At 37.4% G+C, this 12,787-nt stretch overlaps 1 protein-coding gene across 9 annotated transcripts in view; it reads right to left on the bottom strand.

The window, feature by feature from the left end:
- The window catches only part of FARS2 (phenylalanyl-tRNA synthetase 2, mitochondrial), a 254,593-nt gene that overhangs the window by 180,646 nt on the left and 61,160 nt on the right, over positions 1 to 12,787 (bottom strand). For all 9 annotated transcript variants that reach the window (XM_076330482.1, XM_076330484.1, XM_076330480.1 and 6 more), the window contains one exon: positions 5,596 to 5,755. In XM_076330482.1, coding sequence (XP_076186597.1) covers positions 5,596 to 5,755 — 160 coding nt within the window. The remainder of the gene's footprint in view (positions 1 to 5,595; positions 5,756 to 12,787) is intronic.

Genomic DNA, 12,787 nt, shown 5'->3' with positions numbered 1-12,787 from the left:
ATTTCTTTGATTACTTCTGAAACATTAAATGTGGCTACAGAAACTGAAACAGTAAGTTACAACAAAAGCATATGTACATAGCCAAAACATAAAATACCTAATAGTTACCAAAACAAAAACTTTTCTTGATGCTATGAACTTTCAAAGGGAGGGGCACGTTTCAAAACAAACACATTGGTACTTCTAGATTTTCTTTCCTCTCTTAAAAATCAACCTCAGGAAGTTTTAAGAATGATAAGAACGTGTTTTGATAATTGTATACACAGAACTCAGAAAACTGGAAGCATTAGAAATTATACCATCCATAACTGTACTGTGACTTACAGCAATCACTTCACTGGTTTTTTTGTTTGCATAACAATAAAAAAATTACATAGATGAAAAAAAGTCATGTGTATACAACAGTATGGTGTGTGGAAAACATTTTTTTAATTTCCCAATCTTGGTACAAATGCATTTTTAGTTCTAGGGCTGTACAACTCTGCATTCACTGTAAAGCCATGCACATATAAAATATCATCATGTAGCTAGCAAAATTTGCAGCTGCAGCAAGAATCACACTGAATATTCAAGTAGTTTCATGTTCAGTAACATTCGGATAACGGTTTATTTTTAATCCTCTGATTACTTCAAAATGAAGCTCTGGGAAAACAGGATTCCTCTGCTTTTTGTTCTTAGTTAAAATAAACTTTAAAAGGTAAAAAAATGAATTTAAAGCTCTTAATTTTGAATTTTAATGCATATTAGTACTTGAGGCATTTGTTTTAAATGCAAATAAGCAAACAAAAATCTCAATAGAACAAAACAAATTCATGATGAAGAAATAAGTCTCACCTTCATTCTGTTCTCTAAATTAATAGTTAATCCCATATACCACAATAATTTTATTCATACAGTAGCCAGGACAATTGGGAATACCTCTGTAGTTTACATTCAAGTGCTCTTTCAGGCTTTTGGCTCTGGAAGACTTTACTGAAAAGCAGAGGGTGCTCAGCCTTCGGCAAGATTAAGCCTTCTAACTGCATTTCTATAGACTGTCACAGAACAAATGGGTACATTTATTATTTAGATACAAAATATTGTCTTGGTGCTCAATATATTCCAAGGAATAAAGGGCATTGTTCACACTCAGCAAATTAAACCACTAAAGACTCAAAAGGATTACGAAGATTAGGCTTTCTGTAGTACTATATAAATTACCTGGTTAGGCCTAATTTATTTCTTTACATACAGCCTATGAAATGCTGGCAAAAATGACCTTTTCGAGAAATTTTAGGAGGTCAAGAAATGCTTATCTGTCTTAAAACACAGAGGCACTTAAAAGAGCACAGTGCTGATTCTAACCGAAGACGGATCACTAGATACAAACTCAGTAATTTCCCTAGTTTAAAGAGGTGATTTGTATTAGCAGAGGACACTTGCTTGTTTGACAGCCTCACAGCGTTCACGGGAGTCCTTCCAGTGGGTACATGTCTGTTAGTAACTCACATGTCGCATCTCCAATTAGTAAGGAAAAAGTGAATAGTTATCGTTATTTCTGAGCACTGAATCCAGGTAAGGAATTGGTCATAGCCTGCACTCAAACGTAATGGTGTTATCAGATATTAAGCTAAACAAGTATCTGTCTGTGCCAGCCTAATTGAGTCTCATCATGAAAAAGGCTTGACCAAAGGCACTAAAAAAAAAGAAAAGAAAAAAAAAACCCAACATATTAAAGCAGCCTATTGCTACGCTACAGCACAGAGCCAGAGACCCAGATGGTCTTCACTGACCAGAAAATCTGTGAGGATTATTTTTAGAGAAGGTGTCTATGGGAGCAAAAGGAGAGGGGTGCAGGGCAGGTGCTGGGGAGCACAGAAGGTATTAAGCCGTGGCCACTTGAGGTGTGTGTCGATTTTTTAGTACTCTGCACCTCATTGCTTCAGCTAATTCATCTCACTTGCAGTAGACAGGAGCTAGCTGCCCATAAACCTATGTTAGCTCACATTATTATTAGCCAGACCATTGTGTCCTCAATAATTTTTTTTCTTTTTTAACTCCTTACACTCCTAGATCTCCATCACTCGAAGGAGATATCAGTACAACAGAGTTAAAAAGAAAAAAAGAGCAGAACAATGTGTTTGATTTAAAAGACATCCAGTGGCTGTTCAGTCAGAACCAGCAGTGGCAGAACCATCAGTCAAAGCACGGCATTACTCACCCTCCCGCCTTCTCCTACCGGTGCCTAGAACTGGGTAGATAAATATGGGACAGCAGTGAAGTCTGGGCCATCTAATGTAAAGCAACAAATCACAGAACCAGCACACAGTCTTTCTTTTCTATTTGCTATAGTAAGATTACTTCTGAATCTCTTAGGGTCCAGAAAGCTTTTGGCAAACTACAGAAGGGTTAGAGAAAGAACTGGAGTTGGAAAGACTGATTGACTTTATGAGGAAGCCTAAGACAGCTAACCTTGGAAAGCCTCGTTACAAGGTAACTAAAATGAGACAGAACAGACTTCCTACACTGACAGATCTGCATGCGGAGATGGAGGTGTAAGTTAAATTAGTGGATTTTAAGCGTGCACTGTATCTGGAGGTAACAGAAGAAAACTAAGAAAGGTGATCTCTAGGCGTAATATTTGAAATAGCTTCCTGACAGCAAAATCTCATGAAAGAAACTGAAAGTCCATCACTTGTAGAATTTAAAATCAGAGATGGCATACCACTAGAAAATGTCGTAAAAAGAACTATCTTACACTGTCAAGTATTTAAGACAACTGATTGCATGCTCCAGATCTTTCCCCTCTCTAATATCCATCATTCCTTTGCCAGTTGGCAAAGCCAGAAAGAAATAAAAAGACAAACCTTGGGAATAAATGTAGGTGCAAATGTTTATGAAGTCTTTGACCTTCCTCATGATAACCTAGTGATCTTTAAGCAACTTTTATTACATTGTTTACTGGCATGTACAGTCAACACTAAAGTATCCAGGTAGTGTGGGATGAGTCAGGTAAAGCAAAACTGTATCATTAAATATTATGAAAACTAACCTAGTTTAGAACAACACAAGAACAACAACAAAAAAAAACCACCAAAAAAAAAAGACAGGTAAGTGATCTGACCTTTCTGCAGAAATCCTGCAGAGACCCTCAATCTATCATCAACCTGAGCTGGTAAATTCCCAGAGAAGCACTGCAGAAGCACAGCTATCCAAGTCCAGGACTTCAGGCCTAAGCTAGTTTACGCAAAACTAAGATGCACAGTAGACTTAACCTGCAATCCAAACTATCTGCCTATGAGTAACAGTTGACTGTACGACAATGCAACATTTCAGTAGCTTACTGCAGCTATGATCACACTATCCTGCTAGAAAAGATGTGCAACTTCACTGCAATATTCTGCTGACAGCACAGACTGTAAAGAATAAAACTGATGTGAAGTATAAAAGGAATGAAGGTTTTGCTTTTAACAGAACATGGGGCCTTATGGAATATTCACAAGAAAAAATACAGAGTTTTTCCAAGAGCAATAAATACAGTAAAATACATTTAAATTTTAAGTTAAAATCTAAGGGAGTTGAGACACAAAAGTAATCAAAAATATTGTGTAAAGTGCAGAGTAAAATGAAAATTAAAAGATGGCAGCTGCCAAAAGACAAATTTAATTATGTATGCTGCAGGTCACTTGCACTGCACCCATCTCATACGTCTAGTGCCTAGCATGAACTTTGCTTCTTTGAATATTACTTTCCAGTTTGTACTGACAGCTTACAAGAAGATCAAGAAGGTGAAGGGGAAAAGAACTTCACATTTCCATGAATGGAACAAAAAAAAAAAAAAAAAAAAAAAAAAAGAGATAATTATATTTAAATCACTATATCTTGTCTTTGTATTTCAGGAAAAATATTGGGGGCATAGAAATAGAAAATCACTACAGTAAGAAGGCAGAAGCTACTTTCAGTCTGTACAGTTACAATCATTTAAGAATTTTTTTTTAATGTTTTTCTAGCTACTGTGCAGGCTGTAGAAGAACTAGTAATAGCCAACATACTGAAGCTTAAAGTGCAGCATCTGTCAACAGTTAGAGAAGGATGCCACTGCAGTCTCAGGTATCACTAATAACTCCTAGAAATTGCTCACTTTTAACAACATCCTCAGCAACTGAGGTTGATCAAAAAATATCATTCTTACTATTACTCACTTTGATCCTAATTTTGTATGTTTCAAAAGGCTGCTGTTAAGTAAAATACAACCACAAGAAAAACCGAACTCAGGAACTTAAAATTTTGTCCAGGTGGGATAGAACAAAAACTGGTAAAAGGTTTGCTTGCTGTAAATTGAACTTGAGAATTTCAGACAAATATTCAAGCAGTCATATATAGGACTTGCTACCATTATAAATCTACTCATGGAACTACTGCTTTAAATTCAGTGGGCATCTTAAAAGAGCTTTGAAAGTAGCCAGCATACGCTGTGCATTCTAATACTATCCAGTATTTCCTCAACAGAAAAATGAATCAGTTCAGAAGAGAAGCCTCCTTGCCAGGAAATAGCATTAATGTGGCAATTTTAACTCAAGCCATTTATAAATTCAACTCCTGAAACCAAAAGCAGGTATTTCTGAGGAGAGGATATTTCATTCATATACACAGACATTCGTTACCCTTCCTCATTCCACTCTAAGTACCAAACCACAATTATTTTTCAGCTTGGTGCAAACTTAGCAAACACCATCTCCCCTCAGCTGCAAGGTTTAATTTATTTGCACAAGGAAAACACTCACGGTACTTTGGGTGTGTATGCAGCAAAGCAGCACATGCACATACATACCCCCTTCTCCTGTCAAGCTCCACGCTGCCGGTGCGAGATGTGACCGTTGCCCTGCATGCTCCCCAGTGGCGCCCAGCTCTGATGCAGCCCCAGGTGCGATGCCGCAGCCATGGTCTGTCCCTCCAGGGACACGGGATGCCCAAGAGTACAAAGCAGAGGGGGTCCCACACAGCTTTGTGCTGGAGCTGGAGCAGTCTCTCCTTGCAGGACCCACACCGACAGGTACACTGCATCCACTCTTAACACATGGCTTCTGCCAGATGAACGCCTGTAGTTGGGTCTGGCGCATGTCCCTACCTGTATTCATGCCCACTATGTTACCCTGACACGCTGCATACCAAAACCTCTTCACAAAAACCTGATGATTCAACACAGTGTTGTGTGTGTCAGCATTTAGGAAAACCAAGAGAAGAGCGTGTGGCCTCTTGGGCTGTGCTCCGTAAATTTATAAGGTGTGGATATAATAGTATTGAAGAACAGTAACATATAAAACACAGATTAGAGTTGAAAGGTCAATCAGTAGCCAGTTACTCTGACATTAAAAGACACTGGGATGGAACTCCGACCAAATTTAAGACAAAAATGTAATAGTAAAGAATATGAATGAAGACTCCTAAAATTACTATATCTCTCATTAGAAAAAAAAAACCTACATGGCTGTTTCAGTATACCAGCTGTCACCATCACTCCTAAGCCTCCTGTTTCTATTATGCAGCAAAATGTTTCTCAATAGTCTGGATGCCTACAGCCATGAGCAGTCCAGGAAAAAAGGTGCAAGAACCTACCATCACCAAAGATGTGAGCCATGAGCTTTGAGAGCACTTGCTTCAGGTTGAACTCCACCAGCCTCACTGCCTCCATGGTGTGACACTCTTGCTTGTGTGCAGTGCGATGACCTTGCTCAAACAACTGTAAGCCTTCACCATCTTTAATGTTGGAAAACAACTAGAACAAAACCACAAAAACACCATTGTTTTGCATCAACGACTTTCTAAATGAAAACAGAGAATGAAGTTTTATTGATTTAAGTGGGAATCTTACCTGCTAAGTCTCCACCATGAAAAACAAATGTAAAGACTCATTTTATAAAAATTCTGTTCACTAAACAGATAAACCATCCCAAGAACAGAAATATTCAAAGAATACGATTTGTTTTATTTCTGTACCATATCTTCAAATACCATGATTAGCTACAGGAAAATATTAATTTATAAAGGAAACATCTCTTTTTTTCTGATTCTGTTTCTTTGAAAGTTATCATGCAGAACAAAGTACACTGTACAGTATATGTAAATTATATACCAAAACCTACAATACACAATGGCATTTATCACAGCTTCAACTTTTTTTATTAATTGAATGATGTAAAATAAATACTAAAAAAACCCAACGCTTTTTAAAAGCTGTAATCAAATGAACTTTAAAAAAAAAAAACACAAAACAAAACACACCCCAAAAAAACCCCCAAAACCTGACAGTTTAATGAGACCTTAAGCTGCTGATATTTGATTCATCTTGGGTACATTTTATTCATTTAAGGACTACCATTTTCCTGCGTTTTCCCACACACAGCACCTTTCCGGGTACAGAAATTTTGTCTATGGGGCATTTAAGGATTCATGGTCTTGGTCTGGGGTTTCCAGATAAATTACAAAGCACAGGGGCAGGCTGTATTTGGGATGTGACAGACTTGCTTTTCATGCAGAGGCTGCTGTCCACGACATCTGCCGCAAGTCGAAGATTTCTGTTTCCTGTATATCTCCACACACTTCTGGCCAGGCGACCCCAGACAGATACATACCAGCAAATCTACATCCTCTCAGAGAGACCAATAAAACATTCTCACTAAGCCATGTCATTGGAGGCTCTGTGTCTTGGGGAGACAAGCAGGAAGTTTTATACTCTAAAGAGAATTTTTGTTGGAAATCCTTACAGCTGTACAAAAACCAACTCTGTCAAGTCTGGAGGGTAGGGAGAGCTAATTGTGAAAGTGTTTCTAGTGCCCTTTCCTACCCCTCCTCCTCCACCTTCCCATAGTCAACCAAGCACACACAGAGGGAAAAACCACACATTGAAATTTTCTTCACATTAAGCCTCCCAGCATAACTAGCTCCTACTCAGGAGATGCCACGAACAGCATGTAACCTTAACAACTCACAGATACCCACAGAAGTTGTTTTAATTGCAGTTTGATGCCTTCAGTGCACTAAGTGCTCTAAAAAAAGTTCAAGTGAACCTCTGGTAGCCTACAAATGCTGGGCACACTTAATTAAGACTAGCTTCTAGCACGTTTCATACAGACAATGCATGCAGGAGGAGTCTGAGTTTAGATAGCATGCAAGCTAGCAGCAAAATGGATTGAGGGAATTAAAAAAAAAAAGAATCCCAACAGTAGCATTTAACTTTGTATTGCTAGTCAGAAGGAGACTCGGCTGGCAGATTGAGAAAACACCTCTCAGGTTAATCTTAGTGCACTACAGAAAAATACAAAATAAAAAAGGAAAAAGAGAAATACCGAATAAAATGATTATCCACCAGTCTAACAAAAATGCCTTTACTAATCAAAAGGCAGCAGCTTGACAAAACTAGGTATTACACTTTTAAATAACAGATTCTTTATTCAAGTGTTCACCTGAAAGATTAAACCCCCTTCTTCCTACTGGCATTATTTCTGCACTGGCTGGAAGAAACAGATGATACCCACCCTAATACTAATTTACTACCAGCAGGGCAGATCAGTCATCCAGCATGCGGTTTTGAAAGCTAGGGGGTATTTACAGAGGCCAGCATTAGCCTAGGGAGGTTAATCGTCTTAGACTCACTGGGTGGTCAACGGACAGACACAGGCTCCCTCACACAGGAACCTGGAGTGGCTAAATTAGGTTCCTGCTCTGAACTACCCTCTACAGGTAGCTATTTTTTCTCTCTATTGACTGAAGAGACTACCCTCAGTAAGCCAGAAACACCCTTCAAACCACAGAGATTTTCCCTCTTTGGACTAAACACACTGTATTTACACATTAGAAGATGTATTTTTTATTTTCCCCCATCAGGAGTATTTTAGGACATGAAACTCTCTTCTTCCTTTTCCCCTTCACTCCTCCCCTCACCCCCCAGCTCAAAACTGGTTCCTCAGACTGCAAGGAACAGATAGTCTGGACACTACCTTTAAAATACAGCATATCTACAATCTATCTACTATCTATCTACAGATAGAAGTACTTTTCCTTACCACTGTATTATTCCTGAAATGTTGATACTGCAATTACTGTCTGAAGCAAAATTCTATTTTAGTAGATTATATCAGATGTGGCAATAAAATAGGTGCAAGAACCATTAGAGTAAATACATTTAGCCATACCCAAGCCCTCTAACCTGCCAGCCTCTCCATCCTGACAAACCAGCCATATGACCATCTCCTTCTCCATGCCAGGACAAGCGTCCATGCAGCGGTGCACTGAGCCAGGCTGGAAGGTGGATCTGGATGCGAAGTAACCCAGGAGAAGGGAAGAAACTGAGGGACGTGAAAATGGTCAAATTCAGCTCGGTAATCAATTATCAGCATACTGGTGGCACCAAGAGACGCGCTGGCACGTGGGACGGGGCTGGGCCACTTTTGGCACAAGCGTGAATCTCCACCAGTTCGCACAGGCTGTGAAAGCATAGCCCCAGGGGAGTCCCCGAAAGACAGAGAGCAGCAAGGAAACAGCCTCCCTTACAGTCAGGCACCGAGAGGCACTTTGGTATTCTCCATAGAGGCTCCATCAACTCCTGTCAACTCCAGCACAGCTGTGGACGGGGTTATACTGAGAAAAAAAGATACCTTACAGTTGTATTAATATTTACTCCCTTCTTTCCATTCACGGACATTGCTATGTCAATATGAGCAGCTTTAAACTGATACACCAATTTCACTATTACAATGACTAAACGGTGCTAAGTACATGTCTTGAATTAGAAACACTTCAACATTTTTATATACATAAAACCAGGAAAGTCAAAGCTTGAATAAAATGAAGAATCGCCTGCAGCTGCTCCTTTTTGATGTCAATTCTTCTCAAGCACATATTTGAGCAAGGGGGGGTGGGGTTAAAAAAAAAAATCATCTAAGTCTTGCATAAAACACTGACACATCCAAGATGCCATGATTTCATGTACATTTATTCCTTCAGTGCAGACTAAAATAAAATGTACTATTTTATTGTATTGAATATGATCAGTCAATTACTACTACCGGAAAAGAAATTTCCTGCAGCCATAAATCAAACATTTATGTGTCTGACTAGCATAAGGACAAGAAGTTTTTTCTTTAAGTGAAGGTGTGCAAAACATTTAATATTGTGTCATCATGCAGAACTAAAAAAAAATTAATAATTACCAGGATTTATCAGCATATCTGACTGATGCTGCATTACAAAGCAGAAGTCAGAAAGAAACTGAAGTGACCTTACCATGTGGCATGAATTTTACTCACAATTTAGCTCATAATAAGAATAAAGTCAAATTTGGTAACATGTCAAGTCTCCTTCTGACTAGCAATACAAAGTTAAATGGAACACTATAAATTTATTTAAATTCCTTTACATGTGAGGAGAAAAAAAAAAAAGTGACTGAAGACAGGAAGGAGCTTTCCTTTGATACAATGTCAGAACAGAAGCACAGTGTCCAAAGCTGCAGTAACATATGGGATTTTGGAGAAGTCAAACCTAATGACACTAGTCTTGGAAGTGAAAACCTAGGATGGCATGCATTGATTTTTTTTTTTTTTTTTTTTTTTTTAAAAAAAGGTAAAAAAGTGTAAACAAAGATGTAGGTCAGTAAGGTGTTCACACCTACCCCAAAGCATAAGGAAAAGGATAAAAGCAACTTTTTTTTTTTTTAAAACAATACACAAAGAATATGGCCAAGGTACACAAGTATGAAAAGATGAGGAAAGGAGTATGTATTTATATGAATAAGAGAAAATCTACACTTCTATTACCTGGGACGAGAGTCTTTACGTTTCAGGATATAAACACTATGAAGTTACAATATGCAAATTTTTTTTGCAATTATATGTACTGCTTTGGAGGAGCAGCCCTTATTTTTAACTGGAATATTTACAGTTTTCCATTGTGTCCTAACAAAAAAGTTGCCATTTCCACCAAAAACATTTCAATGAAGAATAAAGATGTATCCCTACTATTTCTTCACAGTCTCCCTTTTTCTAGTTTTCAAATGTTAGCACAAACGAGCCTGATGAGAGCATCATTTCTCCATCTGAACAATCTGGTATTGGCCTCCATTGGAACAAGGTTACTAAATTAGAGGAGCAATTCCTATGTTTTCCATCTGTTCCTCTTAAATTTTACGTATAATTCAGTACAGACTATAAAATACCTTATGAAGTCTCCTTCTAATGTGTAAACATTAGTTGTTGTCAACTGAAAAATGTTCTGCGATTGCCATTGGGTTTATATTGGCTCCCTCTGCAGGCTAAAATGCACAAAGTGTAATTTAGTTAAGATTTTTTTTTTTTTTTTCTCTTTTCCGTAAATTGTTGTAAGTAAAGAACTGCACCAAAGACCACAGCATAGCACAGAAATAATTTCTTTTATAATCCACCCAGGAAAGTTTGCCAGTTCAAACCTGACTACAGCAGTATCAATATTGCCAACCCAAAGGATTAAAAAAAGAAAAAAGCCATATATCATAGAAGGGGGAAAAAAAAAAATATATATATATGGAAGGAAAATAGGCATGCTGAAGGGAGAGAATACAAAAGAAATTCCATTTGGAGGTATTATTTAAGAAGAACAGTTCATTTTATGTCCAGAACTTTGAAGCAGATTTGGGAAGCTATTTTGGCACTGGTTTTAACTATTTCTATTAGTTAGTTTCTAACTCTTCTATATATTACATTCAGGTAATAATTACCTAAAATATTTTTAAATATACTGAAAACATGTCTAAATAGATATTCAGATGTTCTTTGCTAGCAGTCCAAGGACATTTTCAAAAAGTTTATGGGAAATTTCAGCATGAATTATTGTAACTTTTAGCAATGAGTTAGTTTGGAAGATGGGGATTTCTTTAGTACTTTAATATCTGCACTCATACAAAGCTGCAGAAAAGCATTAGTTACCTGCCCATCTTCGAATCATAGATTACTTTTCTCTTACAAAAGTAATCAACCAACCATCATGAAAAATAGTATAGCCAAAGAAGCAAATAGCTCACGAGTATCTCAGAGTAAAACAACGTAAAATTGCCAAAACTATGATTTATTTTTCCAGCTCTTACTTCCAGTGTATTGATTTTAACTTTGATATGAAGAATTATACTAAAGGTTTCAGTCACAGGGCAGAAGTTTTAACCTAGCCTTGACTACAGAATTTGGTATTTGTAAAGGAGAGACTTTTCTACATCTTCTACATCTTTCTTATCCTGCCTAAAATTTCAGCTGAGGATGAACTGACCTTTTTTCTCCCTCCCAAACTGAAATGAGATGTCAAATTTCTCTAAATTCAAGTTCCTATAAAATCACTCTATGTTTTGGGTTTTGTTCTCACCCCCCCAGTTCTGTGGTCATTTTCACTGAGAAGATGACAAATGATAAATGTATAAATCAAAAGAACAAAGTAGAGCAGTAAACTGACTACAGCATATAAAATTATTGTATTGGCCATAAGATAAAATGTACCCAGGGCTTGTAGCTAAGAGCTAACAATTTTTCCCCTTAGTTCCAAAGATTCTTATCCTCAGTACTGTACAAATTTCCTCTTGCCAGAGATTGCAGTCTGGTTATGAATGAAAAGTCTGAGATGAAGGTAACAGGCCCTGACATTCACACATTTCTGCTCAGTGGGTTACAACTTAAACATGGGTATAAATAAGTGAATTTTAAAAATATTTTAAAAATATTTCTCTCATGTAGTATTACCTCCATATAATCTTTGTTCCACTCAGACAGTTCCTTCTGGAATTATTTAAATTTGGGTTATTTTGAACAGGCAACCAGAGTATAAAACAGAGAAACAGTCCCCAGTGAAATTTCAGAATTACATATTGAATTTTTTCCACAAGGCTCTTGTGATGATGACTGGAAGAAGTTTTACATATTGCAAGACTCTGTCAGTATTTAATCTGCAACTGAAGCAAAAACGGATGCTTTAGATCATGCTCAGGTTTAGAATTTACGCGTGTTGCCCAATAAACAAGACTTTACACCTTGTATACCATACCATTATTCTTTCTTCATCAGTACAGAAAGTCAACCGGACTTTCATTTTTCAAGAGACAGACACATTTTCCAGCACATAGCTAACTTCAAATTCATCAGCTATTAACATTCTCCAGTAACATCTCAATCATTTTTCTTGGGGAAAAAGAAAGAAGAGAAAAAGAAACAAGCAATCTACAATGCAACGAATCAGATTGTTACACATCGTGTATTTCTAGATAGAAGATGTCAGTGAACATTTCTGTAACTTTCTTCCCAGTTAGGAAAATCCTATTATTACTATTATTCCTATTACTAACTTTGTAGAGAAGAAATAGTCTGTCATTAGGACCAAAATTTCTTAAGGGGCATATTCATTAACAATAATTTCAATAATTAGATCAATCACACCTAAGTTTGCAGAAATTCCATCCTGCAAGAGTGTTGATGTTACAATTTTGTAGCAGATAAAATCTTTCCATCCAAATGCCTGAACTGCTGCTCAAGTAAAAACAATTGTCATGAACATAAACCATTAAGAAATGGCATTTTCTTAATGTAGTATTGTACATTTTTCTCTTGCATATACCCTGATTGTATTCATAAACAGGCCTATGGGAAAAGAACAGCAAACAGACAAGAGTGGATAAATCTGCAAGATTTCATTTCCTAGTTACCAAAGCTGTGTTCGACGCCACATAGCTCACAGGGTATCTGCAGAGGCAGGTATGTTTTCAAAGTGGAAGAAGCACTGACAGCATGGGGTGGGAAACACC

Source organism: Aptenodytes patagonicus, chromosome 2 (genome assembly GCF_965638725.1).
Source record: "Aptenodytes patagonicus chromosome 2, bAptPat1.pri.cur, whole genome shotgun sequence".
In the NCBI taxonomy this organism is placed as follows: Eukaryota; Metazoa; Chordata; class Aves; order Sphenisciformes; family Spheniscidae; genus Aptenodytes; species Aptenodytes patagonicus.
The sequence above is the reverse complement of the archived record's forward strand: the minus strand, read 5'-3'. Positions and strand labels throughout refer to the sequence as shown.